This window comes from Apiotrichum porosum (genome assembly GCF_003942205.1).
Source record: "Apiotrichum porosum strain DSM 27194 chromosome Unknown scaffold_7, whole genome shotgun sequence".
Classification (NCBI taxonomy): Eukaryota; Fungi; Basidiomycota; class Tremellomycetes; order Trichosporonales; family Trichosporonaceae; genus Apiotrichum; species Apiotrichum porosum.
Window position 1 is genome coordinate 1,119,723 of NW_021167114.1, and position 23,542 is coordinate 1,143,264.

General features: G+C 58.5%; 8 protein-coding genes across 8 annotated transcripts; 4 read left to right on the top strand and 4 right to left on the bottom strand.

Moving 5' to 3' along the window:
• Positions 1-558: 558 nt before the first annotated feature.
• Positions 559-1,730, bottom strand: POL30 (proliferating cell nuclear antigen; the record flags this gene model as incomplete). The annotated part of the gene is made up of 4 exons (XM_028624029.1): positions 559-1,296; positions 1,356-1,463; positions 1,521-1,576; positions 1,679-1,730. 4 exons carry the CDS (start codon positions 1,728-1,730, stop codon positions 559-561), a joined length of 954 nt encoding a protein of 317 aa, XP_028476003.1.
• A 526-nt stretch (positions 1,731-2,256) lies between these two features.
• EHS24_008727 (uncharacterized protein) lies at positions 2,257-4,624 on the top strand (the record flags this gene model as incomplete). The annotated part of the gene is made up of 7 exons (XM_028624030.1): positions 2,257-2,280; positions 2,335-2,485; positions 2,533-2,610; positions 2,684-3,076; positions 3,121-4,112; positions 4,154-4,310; positions 4,353-4,624. The coding sequence occupies 7 exons, from the start codon at positions 2,257-2,259 to the stop codon at positions 4,622-4,624; spliced, it is 2,067 nt and encodes a 688-aa protein (XP_028476004.1).
• Positions 4,625-4,982: 358 nt separating this feature from the next.
• On the top strand, positions 4,983-6,055 carry EHS24_008728 (uncharacterized protein; the record flags this gene model as incomplete). Its single annotated transcript, XM_028624031.1, has 5 exons — positions 4,983-5,016; positions 5,037-5,097; positions 5,227-5,354; positions 5,550-5,776; positions 5,831-6,055. The coding sequence occupies 5 exons, from the start codon at positions 4,983-4,985 to the stop codon at positions 6,053-6,055; spliced, it is 675 nt and encodes a 224-aa protein (XP_028476005.1).
• A 219-nt stretch (positions 6,056-6,274) lies between these two features.
• EHS24_008729 (uncharacterized protein) lies at positions 6,275-7,936 on the bottom strand (the record flags this gene model as incomplete). Its single annotated transcript, XM_028624032.1, has 3 exons — positions 6,275-7,097; positions 7,211-7,763; positions 7,876-7,936. The coding sequence occupies 3 exons, from the start codon at positions 7,934-7,936 to the stop codon at positions 6,275-6,277; spliced, it is 1,437 nt and encodes a 478-aa protein (XP_028476006.1).
• Positions 7,937-14,018: 6,082 nt separating this feature from the next.
• EHS24_008730 (uncharacterized protein) lies at positions 14,019-18,193 on the bottom strand (the record flags this gene model as incomplete). The annotated part of the gene is made up of 5 exons (XM_028624033.1): positions 14,019-14,124; positions 14,177-14,845; positions 14,904-17,256; positions 17,316-17,940; positions 17,981-18,193. The coding sequence occupies 5 exons, from the start codon at positions 18,191-18,193 to the stop codon at positions 14,019-14,021; spliced, it is 3,966 nt and encodes a 1,321-aa protein (XP_028476007.1).
• A 361-nt stretch (positions 18,194-18,554) lies between these two features.
• Positions 18,555-20,241, top strand: SSN3 (cyclin-dependent protein kinase; the record flags this gene model as incomplete). The annotated part of the gene is made up of 8 exons (XM_028624034.1): positions 18,555-18,631; positions 18,674-18,714; positions 18,759-19,042; positions 19,095-19,187; positions 19,226-19,538; positions 19,594-19,743; positions 19,796-20,105; positions 20,142-20,241. The coding sequence occupies 8 exons, from the start codon at positions 18,555-18,557 to the stop codon at positions 20,239-20,241; spliced, it is 1,368 nt and encodes a 455-aa protein (XP_028476008.1).
• Positions 20,242-20,567: 326 nt separating this feature from the next.
• On the top strand, positions 20,568-21,343 carry EHS24_008732 (uncharacterized protein; the record flags this gene model as incomplete). Its single annotated transcript, XM_028624035.1, has 2 exons — positions 20,568-20,993; positions 21,221-21,343. 2 exons carry the CDS (start codon positions 20,568-20,570, stop codon positions 21,341-21,343), a joined length of 549 nt encoding a protein of 182 aa, XP_028476009.1.
• An 809-nt stretch (positions 21,344-22,152) lies between these two features.
• On the bottom strand, positions 22,153-23,421 carry EHS24_008733 (uncharacterized protein; the record flags this gene model as incomplete). Its single annotated transcript, XM_028624036.1, has 5 exons — positions 22,153-22,330; positions 22,382-22,613; positions 22,665-22,760; positions 22,806-23,303; positions 23,373-23,421. 5 exons carry the CDS (start codon positions 23,419-23,421, stop codon positions 22,153-22,155), a joined length of 1,053 nt encoding a protein of 350 aa, XP_028476010.1.
• Between the last annotated feature and the right edge of the window lie 121 nt (positions 23,422-23,542).

Here is a 23,542-nt window from a genome sequence, read left to right on the forward strand (position 1 = left end):
TGTCTCGCTACTTGACGACCTGAACGCCCAGGTGTGAAGATCGCAGCAGAGAACAATTCGTTCTTATACGCGAAGGCTTAAACTGGCACGGTCATTAACTCCGTCATACAAGAGCTGTCTCTGGAAAGACCGTTCAGAGAAAGATGCCTGGAAAGGACGGATCGTGACATTCCCAACGTCGCAAGACCAAAGCTGTACACCTAATCGCCGTGGCGGAGGACCATAGGCCAATGTCTGTAACTGAACACCTGAACCCCCATGCCCAATGGCAACAGCGAGCTCCCTTCTGTGCGGCTTCTGCACCTCCCCGGCTGGCTGCATGATGGATCCATAACCAACTAACAATGACGTATACAGACGACTGATCTACGGGGCCGCTACTCTGCCCCCCTACTGAGTCTCAATAATGGCACACCAAACGCGTAGGGCTTGCTCACACTGCATCCTGCAGGCTCCATACTATTGTGCTCGCTCACCTCAACTCGCTTCGACTCGTTCTCTCACTCGCGCGCGCGCGCTGCCTCTCTCACACACAAAACATTCCGTTTTCTTTTACGCCTACTCGTCCGAGATCTTGGGGGCAAGGAAGAACTGGAGGGTGCCCTGCTCGAAGTCGAACTGGACGAGGAGAGGGACGTCGTTGCTCATGTTGAGCGAGACGGCGCGGGCAAGAGGGGCGCTCTTGGCAAAGTTGGTGAGGTACTTGAGGGAGAAGGTGAGCGAGACCTGCTTCTCGAGGATGATGGAGACGCCAACCTCCTCGTCGGAACCGGCCTTGGCCTTCTTGGACGACTTGGCGCCACCGTTGGCCTTGCGCTTCTTGGGGGCCTCCTCCTCCTCCTCGACCTCCTCCTCGCCCTCAGAGTCGATAGTGGGCTTCTTGTCGGCCTCCTCGTCGTCGTCCTCGTCGTCGGGGTCGGTCTTGGCGCGAACGGCACGGCGCTCAGAGCCAGCAGTCTGCTTGAGGAGAATGGAACCCGAGCCGACCTCGCCGTCCGAGCTGAACCTCACGCCCTCCTTGGAAGCTTCAATCTTGACCGACTCGCCAAGAGCCGACAGGTCACGGCAGATGCGGGCAAACTCGGCCGATCCCATGGTGATGGTCGCGTCGTACTGGGTGTCGGGAATGCCGAGGTGCTCCTGGTCAATGTCCATGAGCTTCATCTCGTACTCGCCGACGCGGTCCTCCTTGGGCGACTCGAAGATCAGGCCCAGCGAGTCGGCGTCGTCGGCGGCCTTGAGGGTCACAACATCATTGTCCTTGGCGCACTTGAGAATCTTGGTGAGGGAGCTGAGCTGAAGAGCAGGTCAGTGCCAATGGTCGCTCGCGAGCGGTGCCGAGCAGTGAAACCCACGTTGACACCAAGGGGGATGCTACGGTCGCAGCGGTACGACTCAAACTGGTCGGGGTAGAGCTTGAGCGAGACGAGCGCGACGTGCGAGTTGTCCATGGCCTGGAGAGACTGATGGTCGTCAGCATACATACTGGCGCGCATCCTTCCGGGTAGTGGTTCACTCACGATGCCGTCGTCGGGGGAGCAGTCGAGGTTGCCATCGGTGACGAGCTCCTTGATAGCTGTTTACATGAGTCAGCGACGCGTCCTTGTCGGGCAAAGTTGTGGATTGCTCGCTGAATGTTTGCGCGTTGCCGGGGACATGGCAAGGGGCGACGACTCACCATCAAGGAGCTTCTTGAGAACAGCGGCCTGCTTGACACGAGCCTCGAGCATTGTGAGAGTGGATGTGTGAGGGAGGACTGGAAGAGGGAGAGAGAGAGGTGGCGGTGGCAAGTGTTTTGACAGGCGCGATGGGTGAGAGAGAGAGGAAATGAGAGAAAGGGACCACGAACCACCCACTTCAGGAAATGACAGGAGAGACCAACACGAACGCGCCGCGCGTAGACGCGACGCGGAATCAAATTTCATACACCAGTCCACTCAACCGGTAATGTTATATGACGTGTCATTTCTATGGTGGGCGACGTCATGCGTCACGTGATAAGAGCACGCGTACAGCACCACACACGATGTCGGGCCGTGCACCGTGGCACGCAGGCAGACGCGTTTCAAAAGGTCGTCCTGTCTCCAACAATTCAATAACACTTGTCGTCTCGTCGTCGTCGTCGTCGCTTCGTCGGTCATCGTTCACCTCTCAGCGTCAAGCAAAGAGCACCCGGTCCTTGGTCTCCTCCATACCCCTACACAACACAGACAACGAGCACGCGCCTGCCCAATCTCGAGGCCTCCTTAATCAACCATGGCCACCTACAACTGCCTGCCAGTACGTCATGACACATCCAGCTCAACTTCTTCTTGCTGACGCGCACCCCTCCAGCTGCACGAGTCGTACAACGTCTACGTCTCGCCTTCCTCTTACGTCTTTGAACCGGCGGCCACTCCCGTCTTCGGCGCAGACGGCCAGACCGAAAAGGACGTCCGCGAGAGCCTGCACGTCGACCGCAAGACTGGTCAATTCAGCTTGAATGGTGCGCTAGGGTTGGTTGTATCTCACACTTTGCTGACCACCCATCAGTGTCCGCTGCTATCCCCCTTGGTCGCGAAAAGGTCATTCCCTGCTACGGTATCCTCGGTGTGATCTCTCTTGCTACCAGTGCGTATTGGCTGCCCGCCGCATGGGAAGCATGCCAAGTCAAACCCACACACACGTGCTAACCTGTCTTCAGCCGACTACTTGGTGATTATCACGCAGCGCACGCCATCGTGCCGTCTTCTCTCCCACCCCATCTTCCTCGCCACCGACTTCCGCCTCTTGCCAGTCAACCCTGCGAGCTCGTCGCAGGCCATCCTCGGCAACCCTATCGAGAAGGAGCTCGTCGAGCTCGTCGAGCAGGGTCTCAAGGCCGGTAACCTCTGGTTCTCACACGGATGGGACCTCACCAACACCCTCCAGCGCCAGAAGGAGCTCGAGGATGCCGGTAAGGGCCCCGGTCGCTCGCCGCTCTGGCAGCGTGCCGACGAGCGTTTCTTCTGGAACCGCTTCCTCATGGACCGCTTTATCGGTCTCACGGAGGGTGGCATGGACCTGTCGCGCTTTATCCTCCCGGTGATGTTTGGATGTAGGTACAGGTGACGAGAAAAAAACCCATGCTGACCTATACAGTTCTTGAGCTGCGCTCAGCCACCATCAACAACCGCGACTTCCTCTTCTGCCTGGTTGCCCGTCGCTCGCGCCACCGTGTCGGCACCCGTTACTTTTCGCGCGGTATCGACACGTCGGGCTCGGTCTCCAACTTTAACGAGACGGAGCAGATTATTCTTCTCGACCCTGTTCCCGAGAACGGCAAGTTGACCCGTGGACGTGTCGACGGCCGTGAGCGCCTCTCGTTTGTCCAGATCCGTGGCTCGGTGCCAGTCTACTGGGCCGAGGTCAACAACCTGCGCTACAAGCCCGACCTTCAGATCATGGACGTTGCCCAGACTGGCGCGTCGTTCAAGCGTCACATTGAGGACATGGTCGACAAGTACAACTCGCTCTACCTCGTCAACCTCGTCAACCAAAAGGGCTACGAGCAGCCCGTCAAGGAGGCGTTTGAGCGCGTCATGAAGGTTGCCGAAACCGACCCCGCTCTCGCGGACCGCGCCCGTTACCTGTACTTTGACTTCCACCACGAGTGCCGCAAGATGCGCTTTGACAAGATCCAGGTCCTCCTCGACCAGCTCAACGAGAGCCTCGTGTCCATGGGTTGGTTCCACGGCGTCGCTCCTGCCCCCACGGGCTTCAACTCGAACCTGGGTCCCACCCGCCTTCTCCAGACGCAGACCGGTGTCATCCGCTCCAACTGCATGGACTGCCTGGACCGCACCAACGTTGCCCAGAGTGCGCTCGCCAAGTGGGCCCTCAACCAGCAGCTCCGCAAGGTCGGTGTCCTCAGCGTCAAGGAGAGCGTCGACGACCACGAGGACTTTATGGTCGTCTTCCGCAACGTCTGGGCCGACCACGCCGACAACATTTCCAACGCGTACTCGGGCTCGGGCGCGCTCAAGACCGACTACACCCGTACCGGCAAGCGCACCAAGCAGGGTCTCCTCCAGGACGGCTACAACTCGGTCCAGCGTTACGTCAAGAACAACTTCTTTGACGGTGACCGCCAGGTGAGTTTTCCTACTTCTCTGAGAAGCATACTAACTCTCAGGATGCTTACGACCTCGTCACTGGATCGTACGTCGCCAGGCGCGGTGCCATTCCCCCGCTCTCGGACACTCGCCCCCTTCTCATCCGCGCCATGCCTTACGTCCTCGTCTTTGCGCTCACGATGATCTTCTCGGCCCTCACCCTTCCCCGCTCGAGCGGTTAGTTTTCCTCCACAATTCGCACTCAAACTGACAATACAGAATGGTCCATCTACTCGTTCCTCTTCCTCTGGTTCGCCCTCGCCTTCTTCTCCCTGTCCTTCATCTGGGGCAACGGCACCTCTTACGTCGCCTGGCCACGCCTCAACCCTCCCGTCGAGATCCTCTCGTACGAGGGTGCCGGTTTCCGCACCAAGCGTCGCGGCCGCGGCGTGTCGATCGGCTCGGTCGTGCCCCTCCCCGGCAAGCGCTCGCGTTCGCGTGGCCCCGGCGAGATTGAGCTCGGCAAGAAGAAGGGTGCGCTCATCGACTAGAGAGCTACGGAGATACGGGTAAGCCCCGGTTAGAACACGGATATAGTTTAGATCAAAAAGAGAGAGAGAGAGTTCTTGTGTGTGTGTTTGCGTAGAACGAGATAGTGGTATGCATCTCCGTAGTGATACCTGTGTGGAACGAGAATGGAATGCATCTGGAACGAGATTGGGGAGACACGGTCGACATGGTCGGATGGCCTCCACTCCGGTCGCGTCGCGTCGATCGCGCAGCCGCTGCGGCGGCCAGAGCCGAATTTGGATGTTTTGGAAGTCAATCATCATTCACCATTCAGCTCCTTCATTCTCTCTCCATGGGTGAGTCCCCTGCTGATGCTGCAGTGCACGTGTGTCCCGTACCATGGCACCATGCTTCTCATCGCCCACCGCCCAGCGTGAGTCGCTAATATCACAGGCCTCCTCACCATCATCCGCAAGAACAAGGCGCGCGCGAGGGAGATGCGTGTACTCTTCCTGTAGGTCGGCCTCGTCTTCTCCAGCTGGATGTCTAGAGCATTGGGCTATCTGTACGAGAGCACAGGAGCTGACACGTCACTCCTTCCTTCTATTCCAACTTCCTCTGTCACCTTTCCTCTCTCCCACAGCGGCCTCGACAATGCCGGCAAGACCACCATCCTCAAGCGCGTGACGGGCGGCGATGTCTCGTCCGTGTCACCCACACTGGGGTTCAATATCATGTCTCTCGTTCGCGGAGACCACACCCTCAATGTTTGTGAGTAGCAGTGTCAGCTCGAGCAGTTCTGGGCGTGGTCCTGAGCGGGATGACTCGCCACCGTCCAGTTCAACTTCACGCGCTGCTGAACTGGAAGGCGAGGAGGCTTGGCTGGATGCAACTCGTGCACCTCTACCCCTGCCATCCTCCCTCGCTTTGCCCCTTCCCCCCCCCACCAACGCTGACATGCCGCAGGGGACGTCGGAGGCCAGCGCACTCTGCGCCCATACTGGCGCAACTACTTTGAGTCGACCGACGCCGTCGTGTGGGTGGTGGACTCGTCCGACTCGCTGCGTCTCGACGACGCGGCCGCCGAGCTGCGTGCCCTGCTCTCTGAAGAACGCCTTGCGGGAGCCACGCTCTTGGTCTTTGCCAACAAGCAGGACCTTGCGGGATCGCTGTCGCACGAGCAGATCCGGGACGTGAGTGCTGGGGTTTGTGGGATCAGCAGCCAGCACCAGTTAACATACACACAGGCACTGGGACTCGAGGCTATCGCATCGCACAAGTGGCGTATCGTGCCATGCTCGGCCATCTCGGGTGTGGGTCTCGACGAGGGCCTTGACTGGGTCGTTGGCGAGGTCGCCGGCAGGCTGTACTGGAGCGGGCGCAAGACGGAGGCAGCCGTTGTTGCCAGTTCCGATGTCGAGCAGTCTGCTGTGGCACCAGCCCCCGCCGCCGGATCCGCAGTCCACGTCTAGCGAGACTCTGCACACGCCAAAGGTTAATTATCAATAGATACGTATAATGTGTACGAGTACTAGTGAGTTAAGGCAACGTTGCGCTGTGGTGCATCATGGTGCTGATCTATAAATCTAGTGTATGTGTGATTACAACAAACAAATGGTCCGTCCTGTTTCCTCGTCACTCTCTCTCTCTTCCTTTTTTCTACAGCTCTCTGCGCTGCCTGGCATTTCGCCTTAGGCAAAGACGCGGGCACGGGCACGCAGGAACTCGAGACGGCGCTGGGGCGCGTCCTCGTTCCACATCTCGATGCGGGCCGCTGCGCGGAGCTTGAGTGCGGCCATGCCCTCGATAACCTCGGGAGGCGAGCCCTGAGCGGCGCTCATTGTCAAACCAAGCGGCGACGATGACGGCGTCGACGAGTATGCAGGGGTGATGGCGGGCAAGCCGAGTTGCTCGACGACAAACGACGACGAGACCGTGGCGTACAAGACGGCCTCGTACGGGTTACCGGTTGTGATCTTGAGGCCGGCGACAAACCCGCCGATGAACGCGTTGCCGGCGCCCGTGACGTCGCGAACACGGTCCGAGTCGTTGGCCCAGTATGCGGGAGTCCAGACGAGGCCGCCGGCGCGCGTGCCCACACAGGCGCCAATAGCGCCACAGCGGACGACGACGATGCCCTCTCCGTTGGCACCGACACCGATGGCCAGCAGGTGGCGGATAGCGACTTCGACAGCGGCGCACGTCTCCTCCAGAGTGTCTGGGAGGGCGACGCCGTAAAACGACAGCAGCTCCTCGTGGTTGGGCGAGAGGATCTCGACGCGCGGAGCGACCCGCTCGAGGTTTGCGCGCTCGCCCGAGTGGCAAGAGGACGGGGTGGGCTCAAATGCAATCTTGGGTTCCCAGCCCGTGCATTCGGCGTCAATCTCGTCGAGGAGGTGCAAGAGATCGGACGGGCCGTATGGTGGCGAGACGTGGAGGTACTCTGCGCCAAAGAGGGGGCCCGCAGCGATCTGGGTGCCCGTGCGGAGCGATGGCTTCACCACATGTTGGTACCTGAGGCACAAGGTCAGCACTGAAAGCGCACACACACGAGTCGTTGTCATCGCCTCGTTCGCGAGACCACCTCGTCTCGGGTCCGGTAAAAAAATCGCCCAGCCGACACTCACGTTCGGACGTCGCCGTCGTATGCAATCCTTGCGCGCGGAGTACGCAGACCCGGGCCGCGGTTGTACACCCACATCTCGTCGCCAAACTGCCGGATCTCGTGCTCGAGCTCGACGGGGAAATCGTCCTCGTCAGCGGCGGCGGCGGCGCTCTTGGCGGCCGCAGCGGCGAACATCGCGTCATGGTCGTTCAGGTCAATGTCGGCTTCTTCGCCCTTGACACCCCAGCTGCTGGACGAGGACGGTGACGAGGGCTCGGCACGGTCAATGACGGTGCGCATCTCGCGGGCAGGAAGCCACACGCGTGCCCCGACAAGAGCGTACAGCGCCCCGCCGCCGATGACGGGTGTGCCGCCCCCGAGGGGCTCGTTGAACGTAGTGAGCTGCGGCGTGCGCGGGGTGTTGAGGCTCTCGAGGCTCGGCAGGCGGGTGGGTCGTCGTGCCGGTGTGATCTGAGGGGTGACGATGCGAGACTCGGGCAGGGAGGACGAATGGGACTGAGGGGTGTCGGGGGAGTAAGGGGAGCGGGGCTCGAAGATGTCGATGAGCACAGTACCTGCAATGCGTGTGAGCTGTTTTTGCCTCTTTGTGAAATGTGTGTGATGGTTGTCTCGTGTGCATCACTCGTTGTGACAGTGGGCCTTTGATGGGTGATGACTGACACTTACCGATGGAGGCGAGTGTGGGGGCCGCTGGTGGCGGGGGCGTGGGGGTCAAGGCGGCGGTCATGTTGCTGACGCGAGCGAGTTGGGGGAGAGGGTGACCGAGAAAAGTGGATGCGATGCCAAACGGTTGGCTGCTTTTTAAAAGTTGGAGAAGAGAGACGACGAGTCGAGAAAGAGTGCGATGCGGTGAGATGTATGTAGGCAGCCGACCAGGTCACTTGTGAGACACTGTGAGGCGCACCGTCGGACTGGAAGCGATGTGGGATTGGGACTACGGTTCAAGGGTGGGGTGGGGGGTGTCCGCCTCGGGCGAGAGCAAAAGGACTGGCCTCGACGACGCGGGTGATCTTCGTGGCGGTGAGTCCAGGAATGTGGAGTCGACGCTGAGGCGTTTGCGGCGTACCACTAGGACAGCCTTGTGACCCAGAAGCGCTCGGACGAGGCGTTGAAGAGCGGGTCAATGCGGGCTCGGGATGGCGTGGCAGCGACGGAGAGTGTGCTCGCAAGTGGCGTGTTTTGCTGGCGCCTGGGTGCGCAAAGAGGCGGTGAGAGGCGGTGGACGGAGGGGGGTGGGTGGGGTGGGGAGGGTTCTTTCTAGCCCGTCACTCTTTGTGTGTCCTTCTTATTTGTATACCACTTGTGGATAGAGGTACCGGTGGGGATGAGCGGTGAACAATGCCGGAGACGTTGGATGTGCAGTGAGAAAAAGGCATGGCATCGCAACGGATGTCGGAGGTGGGTACAGAGGGGGGCCGACAACCAAGGGTCCCGGCACGATCCGGCCTGATGTGTGGGAGAGAGGGACGGACGAGGCCGGCAAACAAACCGTCTTCGCGGGCCACACTGTTGGCGGGAGTGGGCCCCCACCCAATGGAAGTGTTGTCCGGGACGACTGCAAAGTTCTGTCGACCTCGGCTTACACCCAGAGCAGAGTGAGCCAGTTAGTGCTTGCCAAACGGTCTCCACAGTTGCTCACCAAAACCCTCCAGGGAACGGCGGGACCTGCCGCATGTGCCGAGCTCGCCGAGCGCGCGGCGCGAGACCTTCTGGCCGCTGGCTATTGCTCTTAGCGCTGCTTCGTGGACGACGCACACCCACGGCGGCCGGAAGTTCCGCGGTGCAAAAAAGGAACCAGGGCACATCCCAACAATAATAAGGATCCGGTCGTCCAACACCCAAGACAAAGAGTGAGACGGCCAGAGAGGGGGGTTATGACGGCCAGTCGGGGTCTAACACTACTGTGTCTTGGGACATCCAACATCCGGCCCATCTTGACCAGTCTCGGGCCATGTTTGAAGGCGTGTCGCTCGTGGAGGCTTAGTCTGAGGCTGAAAGTCACACGACAACCGTGCACATGACAGAAGCTTGCAGACAGCAACTCTTCTGGCTCCCCCGCAGCTGCTGTGGCTAAAACTGGGGGGGGGGGGGGGGGGTTCAGTCTTTTTTTTTCTGCTTGGACGCAGATCATTTGTGCACCACATGTCCCCGATTACTGTCGTGCAGCTCGTTATTGTTCTCGTATCGTCTAGGACGCAAGGGCGTTAGAGAGCCTGGCGGCCGCTGCCGTCATCACATGTCATATCATTGTCACCCCTCCATAGTGAACAAGGGTGAACCAAGCAAAGGGAACGGCATCCTACAGGTATAGATTGCATAGGGTCCACATCGATGAACCTTGATCCCTTGTCAATGCAAACCCGCTGTTCGTCCACCACGCAAACAACTCCGCTCGGCGACCCCGACACCAAATGAACGTTGAGGGAACGGGTCAGCCGGTCTGAACATGTCAGGTTGGCTCCATTGGACTGTCGCCCTGTTCACCTCGGTCATGTCAACGATACAACTCCTGGCTAGGGTTTGATTGGCAAGGCTACATACATAGCCTTGCACGCTCGCAGCAGTTTAGCCTGTTCCACTTGCCAAATTGGATGCTCGTTAAGGTCAGCATCCGACAGGGAGCGGCACGGGCCAGACAAAAAAAAAAAACAAAAAAGGTTGGCCAGAGTGGAATAACTACCCCAACAAGACACCGAGCCACAGCCAGCGCACACACGGACGGCGGCTGTCGTGCGGGCGTGCGGACGTCGGGCTGAAAAGGAGTGCACAGGCATGGTGGCGCCACCACGTCGGACCGTGGAGCTTCGGAGATGCCAAGCGGGTGACACAGGTGACGTGTGTGCGTGGGTGCGTGGGTGCGTCGCTGTCGGAATGCCACAAGTAGTAGATCCCAATGGGACCACTTGGCGTGAACCACACGGTTGCACGGTTGAGGCGTTCTACTAGCAGACCCAAATGTACAAATGTAGTTAATCCACGTCAACTGTCAAGGTCCGAAGGCGTCAAGCCCGACGACAAGAAGGCGACTTGTCCGAGTGGCGGCCAACGAGGCGGGTATGGTGGCGTGGAGTGGGTCTGGCCTGGCGCGCAGCCACAGAGTGAGCGTGTGCGTGTGTGCGCGTGTGTTGCGAGCGACGACCCATGTCAACCCCGCCCACAGAGCCCCCTTTCCCAGCACACGATGCATACCCTCCGGTGCCCAGACGCCACAGCCCTCAACATGTGTTGAAGGCGGACGCCAGACAGTGCCACCCGCGCCTCCCCCACCTTTTACGCCAAGGTCCCCCCCGGCCGCCACTTGAACGTTTGTGTCCTTGGCTGCTCCGGGGACCTTGCAACGGCCGTTTTGCCCGCCACTTGGCCGTAGAGCAGAGCGATTCCCATGGTGTTCGAGGTCGAGAGCAACACGACCGACCCAACCTCCATTCGGTGTTTGGTTCCAGTCCACACACCAATGTGTGGCATGTGCTCCTTTGGGCGAGAGAGAGAGAGAGATGGGTACGAGGAATTCGGTATGTGTACAGCCTATAGGCTACTCCTGCGGTAATACCTCTGACCCGACTTGCCGCGGGCATGTGCGTCAACGATCGAGCCGGGCTGCATGCACACCCTTACACTACCAGCTGCCCATGTTTGTTTGCATCTCGCATGCTCAAAGGACACTACGGCCTGTGGGCTCTCCGCTCTCAGGAACAAGTGGCGCCGAGGAGCTCGGCGCCGCCTCCCTGGGTGAGCTTCTGGCCAATTGCTCATTGCTCATTCCCCTCCCCCTCCCCTCCCCCTCCCCCCTTGACGACAGTGGAGATGGCGAGATCTGGCTTGTACACGGTGACCATACAGGGACAACGGCCGTACGTTCCGCAAGGAAAGCCAGAAGCAACGTGGCGCGCTGTGTGTGTTGCCCGCAACACTTGGCTGGCGTGGGGTCGTCCTGTGTTCTGTTCCTAACAGATGTCCTCCTCGTCCTGCTGCTGCGACGAGGGCTGTACCGCACACCGCTCATAAGGTACTTGAGGTACTGCAGCCCTGCCACAGATCCCTCCCCGCTCACAGAACTCCGCGTTGGTAGTCCAACGCGACGGCGCGACGGGACGCGTTCCGCCACCGCAACGACGTCCGTGCCCCCCCCCCCGGAGAGAAGTTTACCACTCTTGGAAGATCGCAATGACATCTCGCACGTAGACGACGCCAACACCCAAGATCTGGATGGATGGTTCTCGGTGTCGCAGGACGCACCACATCGCTGCGCCGTCCCTCTCAAAGGCCTAGATCGCTCTTGAAGCTGTGTCAAGGGGGTGTGAAAAGGGGCATGCACGAGGGCGTACAAGTCAATGGCTGGCGAATTGACATGGGCATGCGCAAGGCCAGGTTGGGTGTGCACGGAAAAAGCTTTATTTTCGGGTCGGACATGACGTTCGGCCGAATTGTTTCGGATAATGACGAAACGCTGGATGTGTGTGGGAGGAGGACATGTCGTCCGATCGGGGCAGTGGTATTTCTTCAGCGTGGCGCTTTGCGCATGCGTCTCTCACGAGTGAACTTAGCTCACATCTCTCTCTTTCTCTCTCTCTCTCTCTAACAGTGTTTGACCAGGGGTCTGGAACTCGTGGCTCTTGCTTCTGAGGTCCACTCTTTTATCAGCTTCGCAGCCCCAAACCACCTCGCTTAGAGTCTTGGATTTGATTCTTCAAAGTCTTCGGCTCTTGCCATGTTGTCTCCGGAAACTCTTCAAACTCTCCGAGACTGTGGGTGTTTACCCCCCGTGCGGGGTCGGGGGAAGTGCTATGGAGCACACTGCTTGGGGGAACGTTTGAGGAGTCAATCACAGTGAAAGCCGGTGATGGATATCTGGAACAGTTTAGCCTGACAACTTTTGGGGTGCGATGGACACCGCGTCAGTATGTTTGACGGGGAGGGGATGATGTCACGCTGCAAGAACAAGTCAGTCACAAATCAGTCGGCAATCCCCGGGCGCTGCATGTGGCATGGGAAGGTTGCATCCGGTTCATGCGCTTCCCTGGACTGCTTGTGCCAGTAAAGGATAAACAGCCAACTCCAAAATAAGACAACGGAAGTCTACATTTAGGCGAGTGACGCAGAGTACATAGAAAGGCAAGATGGCGCCACTTCCAGGTGTAGTCGATTTACCCCCACCACCACCAGCCTTACATACACACCCGTTGTTCCGACCCGTTGGCTGCGTCGGCGAGTGCCGCCACTACGATAAAGGGGATGGTCGCACTTGATCAAGTTTGGCCATAGAAACGGCCTAAAAACCCTCTTGCCCTTCGTTGGGACTTTGGGGTTGTGGCCAAGATAATAGGGCGGGATTTCTACAATTTCTCAGCAGCTTCCAAGGAGCGAGCAAGCACACCGGTTATAATTGAGCCCACAAAGGGACCCGCACCTCGCTTGAAGGTGGCGGTAGTCAAAAGATCTCCAAAGACATGGCTGAACATGACATTCCGCCAGATCTTACCGTGAAGCGTAGTCGCACGACTATCCTCGTTAAGCAACATGATATGTAGTTTGTTCCCACTTCAGATTTCTCAATCTCGAGTTTTCTTCTTTTTTTTGGGAGGGTAAAAGAATGAATTCTGTGATCTGTGACTTCCTTCCCACTGTCTCACCATAGCGGCTGAGAGTACCGCGGCTAACGTGCGAAAAAGACAGGAAAAGACGAGAAATATAGAACAAGGTTATTCGGCTTCGTGTGTCTGTACGTGCACCCAACAGTCAAGCGCCGGCCGGCGCCACAGGCCACAAGTTTTATATCGGCTTATTATGTATGTGAGCGCTATATCTCTTGGCTCTTGGCTTTTGTGCGCAACCGCTGTAGATCTCGGCCGAGTCGCAGCCATGTCGAGTTGATTCGCTTATGGAACAATCGGGGACCAAAGTGGCCCGCAGAACAGGTGATGGCAAGGAGGGATCAAAGTGGCGAGCACCTCGTTCAGAGCACAACAGAACAGCTCACTATATGGGAGTAGCGTTGTCCACTGCTAATTGCGCCCCACAATCCTGTGTCCAACCCAGTCCAGTCCACATTCTCTCTGTGCGGTATGTGTTTCAACAGTAGTCTCCATCATGATGAGGAATGTTCCCTTTTCTTCATCTAGCACTTTGACAGAGCCACCACACTCCGTGAAGCCCAACAGTTGGTGGTGATCCAGAATGCACCCGCTGGAAGGACGTTGTCGCATCAGTGCTCATTCTCACCCTTTAGTAAAAGCTTAAACGTTTGGACGACAGATGCACTCTAGGGCACCGCTGCACCAGAATCAATGAACAATTGGTCTCGGAAACACCCAGTGTGCATGTCGTTGAAGAGTGCGCATGTCGTGGGAAGCATGTCCCTGGGGCATGGGCGATAGAGACCGAAAAAACATCGTGAATGAAGCTAGGTCTCATTCTGCAACCAGAATTCTCGGATCAGTGGACTTGCGACGTGTTTTGTGTAAGTACCTAAATGGGACCGCACGGGAGAGCTTCCACCGACCGTTCCGCAACCTGTCTAAGTCTCTCGGGAAGCGGTTATGGACGGGATGGGCACGGTTATACTGAACCCCATATCTCTGGGGCGTGGCCTGCCACACTTCCCGAACATCAGTCTGTACTCGCCATGTGGCGGTAAGCTACCTGGTACCTGGTGTTGAGGCGGGAGCTGCCACAAACTCCAGCTCACCAAACTCCCCATGACTTCCCTGCTACACCTGCCCAAACACTCACCACACAACTATTTTTTTTACATTGACAGACTACTCGCAGAGCACAACACAACTACCCCTCTCTAACAGTTCAAAATTCCTTTATGCGGCGTCAATCGCACTGGTGCACGCCTCGACTAGCATGCCGGGAACGTCTGGCACAGCACGGGAGAGACACTCGCGCGCAGCCTCGGCGAGGGCCTTGACGCTGGGATATTGTCAGCTTTCAGTCGCAACCAGGACTTCGCTAGCAGACTCACTTGACAGCACCATACACAGCCTCCACCTTGATGGCCAGGTTGGCCACAGCACCGACTGCAGGCCACTCGAGGAGGGTGTTTGCCTCCACAGCAAAGCTCAGACGGACGCGTGCGCGCTGGGCTGGAAGCATGAGCGCGGCCGTCGCGAGGAGCGCCGTGTCGGTGCTCCGGGTCGTGATAGGGTAGTAGAGTTTGACGAGGTTGAGTTCGTCACGGACATGGCGGGCGGCTGTCCAGATCTGGCCGATGGAGCGGACGAGGGACGGAAGCGTTACTGGCAAAGGGCGGGATGCAAGGGCGGCACGAGTGATGGCGAGCAGGCCCTCGTTGGGTCCATCGGTGGAGGTGGTTGTGAGGGAGAGCTGCGAGCTGGGAATATGCGCCTCGTTGTTGATCAGTGGAACGGTGAGGAGGAGCTCGTCGGCGAACACCAGCTCGACCGGGGTCGCACGTGCCAGGCGCCAACCATGGAGGTCCTGCAACGCACCCAGCTCCGACTGGAGGCGGAGCACGTCCGACGGCGTCGACTCGTCACACTCAGCGCGGGCGCGCTCAATTGCCGAGCGGTGCGATGCGATCTCGTCTTCCAGCTTGTCTGCCTTGTTTTGCAGGTTTGTGACGGTGGTGGCCTTGTCATCGCGTTCGGCGGTGAAACGCTCAATCTCCACACTAAACAGTCATCAGTCACATGTATTCCGACAAATTGTCCCCCACAGGTTGTACTCACTCTTGTTCCACCACTGCCGCCTTCAGCTCACGGAGCTCGTCCTGGTCGCACTTTTCAATCTCCACGACTGCCGCGCGGTGACGCGCCAGCTCGGACTTGAGCTCGTCGTGCCTGCGCCGAAGGTCCGGCAAGAGTGTACTGGCCGACGCGTCGTCTTGGGCGTGGCGGGCGGCATCGGCGGCCATCTCGTCGCGGATTTCACGCACGTCGGGCATAATCTTCTCCATGAGCGACAGTTTCCAGTCGTACCACTGGCTCCTGGCCCGGCCCGTGGTGTTGATCTTGAACTCGAGGAGTGTGCTCTCAAAGAGCTTACGGTCCTCGGCGTTGGCAGCGAGATACTCGCGAATGACAACAGGGTTCTCCTCGTTGCAAAGCTTTTCGGTCGTGTCAAGCTCCTCCTGACCCGCGGCAATGTCCGACTTCATCTTCTCAATCGCCCAGTTGTACATGTTGACGAAGATGGCCTCGGTGTTGGCCACAGCAAAGTCGGATGGGGCGTACTCGCGGTCCTCACTGCCGAGCAACCCATAGCCGACACTACTGCGGCGGCGCGGGGCGGCGGCAAGGTCATCGAGGAACTGGACGTTGGCCATGGAGAGGAACTGATGAAGCGTGATGGGTGCGTCTTCCTCTTCTTCCTCCTGGGATGGCTCTTCCTCTTCCTCCTCCTCGGGCGGAGGAGGGTAGTAGGAGATGCGACGAGCAGGGCTTTTGAGGGCGGCCTTGTTTGGGGTCATCGACCGGCGAGCAGGACCAAGGCCCATGGAACGGCGCGGGGTGCCAGTGAACACTGGAAGGGGGCGCTCGGGCTCGGGTTCGGGAGAGTGGAACTCGGGGTTGGTGGCAATCTCATCATGGCTGGTGGTCGGCTCCGTGACGCGGATCTCGTAGTGAGCTTCTGCGTCGTCCTCCTGGCCCTCGTCCTGGCCTTCGTCTTCGACTTCGTCCTGAGCTAGTTCCATGTTGTCTTCGGCCTCGAGCTCCATGTCCTCATCCTCACCGTCAGCTCCAAACTCCTCGAGGGGCGCTGGTGCAACGGGCTGTGCCACTTCAGGCTCCGGCTCTGAAGCCGCAAATATGTTGTGCTTCACGTGTGCACGCTTGGCAGAGGCCGGACGGTCGTCATCTTCCTCACGAGAACGCTTGCGAGGTGTTGAGGTGGTAGGTGCAGAGGTGGAAGCAGCCAGGGACGGTGGGGACGAAAAAGCGTTGTCGGGCGCAGACGGGGCAAAACTGAGTCGCTTGGCGACGCTGGCGGCAGTCTCCATGGCCGCATCGCTTTTGCGCGGCGTACGGCTCTTGGAACGTTGCAGGCCAGGAGTGTCGGGTGACGGCGCGAACGGGTTCTTCTTCTTGGTAGACGGGACAGGCAGCTGTGAGGGCCTGTTCTTCTGTGCCGAGGACGTAGTGGGGCGCGCAAACGACGGGGTTCCACCAGACATGCCGGAAGTCGACTTGCGCGGTGTCGCCTTGGGGGTGGTGCGAATCGGCGCCGAAGTGGAAGTGTGCAAGCGTCTCGTCTCGTCACTGTCCGACAACATGCCTGTAGGAGCACTTGCTGACTCAGGCTTTGCTGGCGAGAGGATTGGGTAGGAGAAACCTGAGGTACCAAGGTAGTCGGTACCCTCTTGGGCGAAGATATTGGTGGTGCGTGTCAACTCCCGGGGGGCAAAGATGTTGGTGGCCATTGTTTGCGTTGGCTCTGTGCGGGGCGTAGGCGCAAAGATGTTGGTGTTGGTCGAATAGGTGGCGGTCGCAAAGTTGACGCCCCCAACGACAGTCGTAAAGTCCATGCCCTGTGTCTGGTCGTTGATGCCGCCGCCAACTGTGGCCATGGCCATGCCGCTCTCATCGGCTTCAATTCCCCCACCGGCCACGGTGAAGTCCATGCCTTGGGTTTGGTCGTTGATACCACCACCGACAGTGGTAAAGTCCATCCCGTCGTCGTCGTAGTCGTGCTCTGCAGTATGGTTGATACCGCCCACGGCCGTCGTAAATTCCATGCCGGACCGGCCAGTATTGAAGTTGTAAGTTGCAGTGTGACGTTCGTGATCGCCGCTGCTGTTTGTGTCTTCGCCAGAGCTCATGCTCTCGTCGACATAGACACCGCCGTACGCCACGGTCTCCTCCATCTCCGACTCCTCGCCGTCGCCGGGAAGCAGAGGTGATTCGCCAGGAGCAGATGGGTGGGAGTATCCGATCGAGGCACGAGAGCGTAAGGCGCCTTGAGGAGCAACACGAGGCATTGGGCCGCCGAGAGCGACCGTAAAGTCCATAGTCTTCTCCTCGTCATTGGATGCGACACTCAAGTTGCTCTCGAGCGACATGTCCTCCTCGCCGGCCGTGTCGGCTTCAGAGTACTGTTGGGAATGCTTCCGACGACCTCGGTCTCTTCCATGTCCATCTCACCGTCGCTGTCGGTTGCGTACGAGTCGTTGCCTTCGTCTGGCAGGTGCCGCGGCTGGGGCTCGGGGAAGTCGTCAACCATCTCGTCCATGTCGGCACTGTCGTCGCTGAAATCGCTCTCGCTCTCAAGCTCCATTGACTCTTCGCCACCACCTTCACCTTCACCCACAAAGTAGCGTGCAGGGCTAACAGGGGCAGACGAGTGAGGTGGCTGGGCCTGGATGGATGACCTGCGGCTGGAGGAGCCAACGGGGAGCGACTGGCGGCTCTTGGATGGTGATGTTGTGTTGTTCACAATCGCGGCGGAAGGGGCAAAGTGGGCACCCATGCCCATGGATGACTTGCGACGAGGTTTCTTCTCCTTGTCCTTGTTCTCAAACATGCGAACGTGGGCTGAGGGCGCAAAGCTCACCCTCCTCCGCGGTCCCAGCGACTGCCGGCCACTGGCACTGGTAGCGGGCATGCTCTGACGCGGAGCACGGGCTGAGGTGGAAGTCGAGGGGTCCATGTGAGAATAGATGGCGCCAAAGTCGACTGTCTCAGTAAAAAGGGCTGTGGAATTGTCTGTAGGGCCCGAAGAGTCGAGGCTGTCATCGATTGCCATCTTGAGGATGGACTTGCGTGGTTGCTGCCGTCAGGCTCGAATATGTCTTGGCATGTACACTCACCATTTTGCGACGACGCTGTTGGGCCTCGCTCAATCCACCATCAAAGCTTGCAGTGAGGGCTTCTCCGCCAAATGAGACGCCGCGCTTGCCCTTTGTACGCTCGCGGTTGGTGACGGGCATGGTCATGTTGTCGTCAAAGCTGTTCATGTTGCGCTCCATCAGGGATACCGACTTGCGCCGTGGCGCACGCGGCGAGACTGATGGTAATGACATTGTGTCGACGGGTGGATGTGGATCTAGATGAAGTGGATGTTGTGGATGACGAGCAGAGGTTGAAGGGGGAGGGGGGGATGTTGTGGACTCGACATCAAAGGGTGTGTGTTTGTGCTTGTTTGGTTCGCGTGTGCTGGCCGGTGTTTTGATCCCGCGCGACTGATTTTACGATGGTTGCTTTTAGCACGCCTAAATGTGACAGCGCCTAAATATGTTGAAAGCCTATTAAAACGCCGATCTGTTCCCGCCTCGCCAGGTCCGGGCCCGACATGACAGATGGTGGTGATGACGGCAAACGGTCACCCAGTATCCACATCCATCCCAAGACAGACACTCCCCACAACCCACTACCTCACTCAACATGGCCGCACCAAGGCTGCAGGGGATGGTTGACCCCATGCACGCGTACCGTGCTAAACGCGACCGCGAACGCAGAACGTGCGTTGCTCACCTAGCGTCGTCAAGCTAACCCGATTCCAGCGTGTTGAAAGCGTACAAGATCCTGGGCTTCATCTCCTCCGGTGAGTTTGACTTCCTGCTATCCTTGGCCTGCTAACCCCAACAGGAACATATGGTCGAGTGTACAAGGCTGTTCTGCTCCCTCCACCAAAGACCAACGGCAAGGCGACCCTCCCTGCTGCATCTAGAGCGGCGCTCGGCATTACAAAGTCCAAGTCGCCATCGGCAGGACTCGATGACCCACTCAACAACCCAGAGCTGTGTATGCGGCCGGGAGACCTTCCAGCCAAGGAAGGCGATGTGTTTGCCATCAAAAAGTTTAAGCCGGACAAGGAGGGCGACCAGCAGACGTATGCCGGCATCTCGCAGAGTGGAGCGCGTGAAATCCTGGTGCGTTGGTTGACGTTGCGTCCGCAATGCTGACGACCAGCTCAATCGCGAGCTACACCATCGCAACCTCGTGGCTCTGAGAGAAGTCATTCTGGAAGACAAGGCTATTTACATGGTGTTCGAGTATGCCGAACACGACTTCCTTGTGAGCTTTAAGGCTGCTGAGGGTAAGCTGACGTGCAGCAAATCATCCATCACCACTCCCAAACGGTCCGCACTCCCATCCCACCTTCGACACTCCGCCGCCTGCTGCACCAGCTTCTTTGTGGCCTGCACTTTCTGCACTCCAACTTTGTGCTTCACCGTGACCTCAAGCCTGCCAACATTCTTGTGACGTCGAGCGGAGTGGTCAAGATCGGTGACCTGGGTCTTGCGCGTCTCTGGCACAAGCCGCTCGCCCAAGGCGGCCTCTTTGGTGGCGACAAGGTCGTTGTGACTATTTGGTACCGTGCCCCCGAGCTCATCCTTGGTTCCAAGCACTACACAGCTGCAGTCGGTGCGTGTCCACCCGCAACCTCCCAGACCTTCACCGTGGCTCACTTGTCTTCCAGATCTATGGGCCGTTGGCTGTATCTATGCTGAGCTTTTATCACTTCGGCCAATCTTCAAGGGTGAAGAGGCCAAGCTTGACAGTAAGAAGACTCTTCCTTTCCAAAGAGACCAGATGGCCAAGATCTGTGACGTCCTCGGACCAGTAAAGCGTAAGGCGTTATGTGGTGGTGTTGCTTGTGTCGTGTACTAACGGAAACCAAGCTGAGCAGTGGTCTGGCGTTGTGTCCATGCCCGAGTGGAAGACGTATCTCTCACAGGGGCCTTACCCCACCTCTTCGCCACTTCCTACATGGTATGCGAACCGTTCTGGTTCTTCAAACGGGTATGACCTGCTCATCAAGTTGTTTGAATGGGACCCCGCCAAACGCGTCACGGCACGCGAGTCGCTGTCGCACCCTTGGTTCCAAGAAGAAGGAGGGTGCGGCGTCGCGTCCGTGTTTGAAGGCAGCACGATCCCATACCCATCCCGACGAGTTACCCACGAGGACAATGGCGATGCCAAGATGGGCTCGTGGGTGCGGGCGACGCTCCGCGCTGACGCCACCAGTCTCCCCCCATCCCTTGCGGGTGGTCGCTTGCCGAGTAGCTCAAACTTCCGTCCATCCACGGGCGCGTTGCCGAATGCGAAACGTACAAAACTGCGATGAGAAAGGGAGACATGTGTGTGTATGTGTTAAAGGTGTATAGTTGTACTGGCCATGTGTGTGCATGAGGGGTTCCCCAACAATTGTATGGTTCTATGCATGGATGACGGCCTGATGCATTGAGAGGCTTCCCACTGGCTGGCCCGCCACCCAACCGGGGTGCCACCGGGCCTAACTCCGGAAATGTCCGCCCAGCCAAGTCGCCCTGGCGGCTCTCCCAGCCAGCGTTCGCCGCTCGCTGGGTGGGTGTGTGCCGGCGGGGGTGGGATGCTGCTGCTTCAACGTCGAGCAACACCATTCCGACAGCGACAGCACACCACTCCACACCCATGTCCGTCCTCCGCCCAGCCTTCCGCCAGCTGGTGGCCCCGGCTCGCGCCTTCTCCACCTCGGTCGCCCGCGCCGAGGCCTACACCCCTCCCGCCCGCTGGTCCACCGACCACGTCGCGCCCGCCGACGTTGTTGCTGGCAAGGCCGCCGGCCCCGCCACCGTTCACGACACTGCCAAGGAGATCACCATCGAGGTCACCTCGGACGCTCCCCAGGAGCTCCAGCACCGCCAGGTCCGCATCTTCAAGCCCACCAAGAACACCATGCAGAGTGCCAAGGGCAAGACCAAGGTCTGGCGCATCGACTTTGACGTCCTCCAGGGCGCTGGCCGCTGGACCAACCCCCTCATGGGCTGGGCCTCGTCTGCCGACTACATGCAGGGCACTTCCCTTGCGTTCCGTACCCGCGAGGACGCCGTTGGCTTCGTGAGTTTGTGACGAAATCGAGCGGTCGGAAGCACCTGGGGGCGTTACAAACCACCCGGTTGGAGGGCCATTCCCATGTCCATGGTCCACGCCTTGTTTGTGTTGGACATTTGCTCTGGAAGAGTCGATAATAGACTACGACGGGGGAACTGGACTTGCCGCCACGCCGTTGTCCTGGTCGCCTGCCTTGCAATCTCATCTTTGTTGACACAGCTAACCAACATCAGTGCGACCGCCAGGGCTGGAACTACTTTATCCAGGAGCCCAAGACGGCCCGTATCCCCCCCAAGAACTACTCTGAGAACTACTCATACGTTCCTGGGCCCCTCCGCATCTGCCACACCAAGTAGAGTGGAAAGAGACGGAAAACCGATGGGTAAACATGCAAAATATGATATAGAAGCGAGATCGCCGACGCAGAGGGCTGCTGGTGCTGGCTTCACGTCGTCCCGGATCTAGGCATTGGGACCGATAGGCTAATACGGGTACGTCTCATGAGAGGTTGAAAGCGGCAGCGAAAGGGAGGAAACGGTTGCGTGAGGGAGGATAGGGTATCCAGAGGTCGTATCAAGCACCTCGCTTCGGAGATCGACTGACCACAAACACACTGGGCCGGTTCCAACAGTTTGACAACATTATATCCATTTCTTTGGTGCTTGAGCTTCTGATCTAGCTTCTGATCTACCTTTACGACTATGAACAACGGGGCGGAGGCGTTCTTAACAACCGCTTGTCTAAATCTAACTTCTATTTTACTATTATCACAACGGCGATCCGGACTCGGCCGGCTTCTAGGTTCTAGAATTTCTTGATACTACTTTGTCACAACCAGATTATAGTGTTACGGGAAACTCAAGAGTCCCCAGGGGCGATACAATGACAACCGAGTGTCGAGGGGGTGTGTGGGCCGGTTTGACGTGGACAACGGGCGAACTGTGGGGGACAGGTGACGTCCCGAGGCGATACAATGTTGATTATACTTGTATCTTGATATTGTTGACTTCTTCCTTGCTTCTTCTTCTATACTGTTGACTTCTTTCTTGCTTCTTCTTCTTCTGATAAACCGGCAATGTTGTAGAAAAACAGAGGCGATACAATTCAAGCGTGGTATTTAATAAGCACTCGCGGCGAATATGCCATTGCCGTCGCGGTGTCGTTGTCATGTGGCGGTGGTGGTGTTGCGCTGGCGGGTTTCGGCGAGGACCGCCTCGAGGCTGCGAACGACGTTGACGCCGCCGAGGTCCTCTTCCGCCTCGCGGATCGCGCCGTCGGACCATTCTCCCGGTCGGCGGACGAGGCGGGCTTCGAGGCCGGCGGATCTGGCGCCGTTGAAGTCGCTGAAGCGAGTCAGAACTGAAAGGCAAAGCACAGTGTATAGTGGTACTCACGCTTCGAGCTCGTCTCCGACCATGATCACTCCCTCACCGGGCTGCTCTCCAGCGCGTTCGCACGCAGCGTGGAAGATGACGGGGCTAGGCTTGCTGGCCTCGACATCCCAGCTGAGCGTGGGCTCAGTGGTGAACAGTTGCTCGATGCCGAGGGCGGAGAGAGTGTGCAGGATCCGGGGATCGGCGTTGGATACGGCAGAGATCTTGACCCCGAGGTCTCGCAGGCCCTTGACTGTTTATTATGTTAGCGCCCGGTCGCGATGTGGGCGATGGCTTCACGTACGCGTTGAGAGAGTCTCGGGAAAGTTCTTGTACCCAACGTCGCTCTCGAAGCGACGCAGCAGCGCCTTGGCGAGATGTTGGCCGTGTTCAGCCAGCTCTGTAGGCGTTAGCTGATCCAATGGTTATTATTCAGCCAACTCACCTTGCTCGGTCGCACCAGCGTGCACCATGCACTTATTGATGAGCGCGGTCCACCACGCTTCGGGCGTGAGAGGGGGGCGCGAGTGCTTGCCGTATAGAGGGTGGGTGGCCGTCATCTCTTTATACGCTGGAGAGCAGACGTCAGCGGCGGCACTCGCGGATGAGATTGGTGCGAAGGGCCCATTAAGGGTCTCCCCCTGCCTGATATCCCGACTCGAGCGTGTTCCGGAGTCGTGACGAACGTGGGACGAGTCGAGAACAATCGTGCACAGGATCCATGGATCAGGACACGATGATACGTTCTCGTCGCCCACGTCCCGAACATGCCCGGGAAAGTGACTGCCCTGCACGTTTGTTGTTGTACAGAGAGTGGTCGCATCCAACTCACCTGGTTTGAACGCGGCCCGAACGGACAGCGCCGTCACGGATCGGATGCCCGCGGCATGGGCCTCGGCAGCGTACTGTTCGTGGATCGGAAGGCGGGGAGTACAAAGAGTGTCTATATGTCAGCTTGACCTCTGACTCTGAGATGCAGCTGCCGCGGTATTGGCCTTGTTGCAACACACACCAAAGACATCGAAGAGGACAAGTCGAACACGCGGTTTGAGTGACGGCATGGTGAGCAGCTGTGCGTAGCGTGGACTGTCAAGGATGTCCTGAGAAATTGCGTGTTGTTGGGAGAGGTGTGTCCCTGTACCACGAGGTGTCGATTGCTGCTGCTGCTGCAGAGGAGTCGAG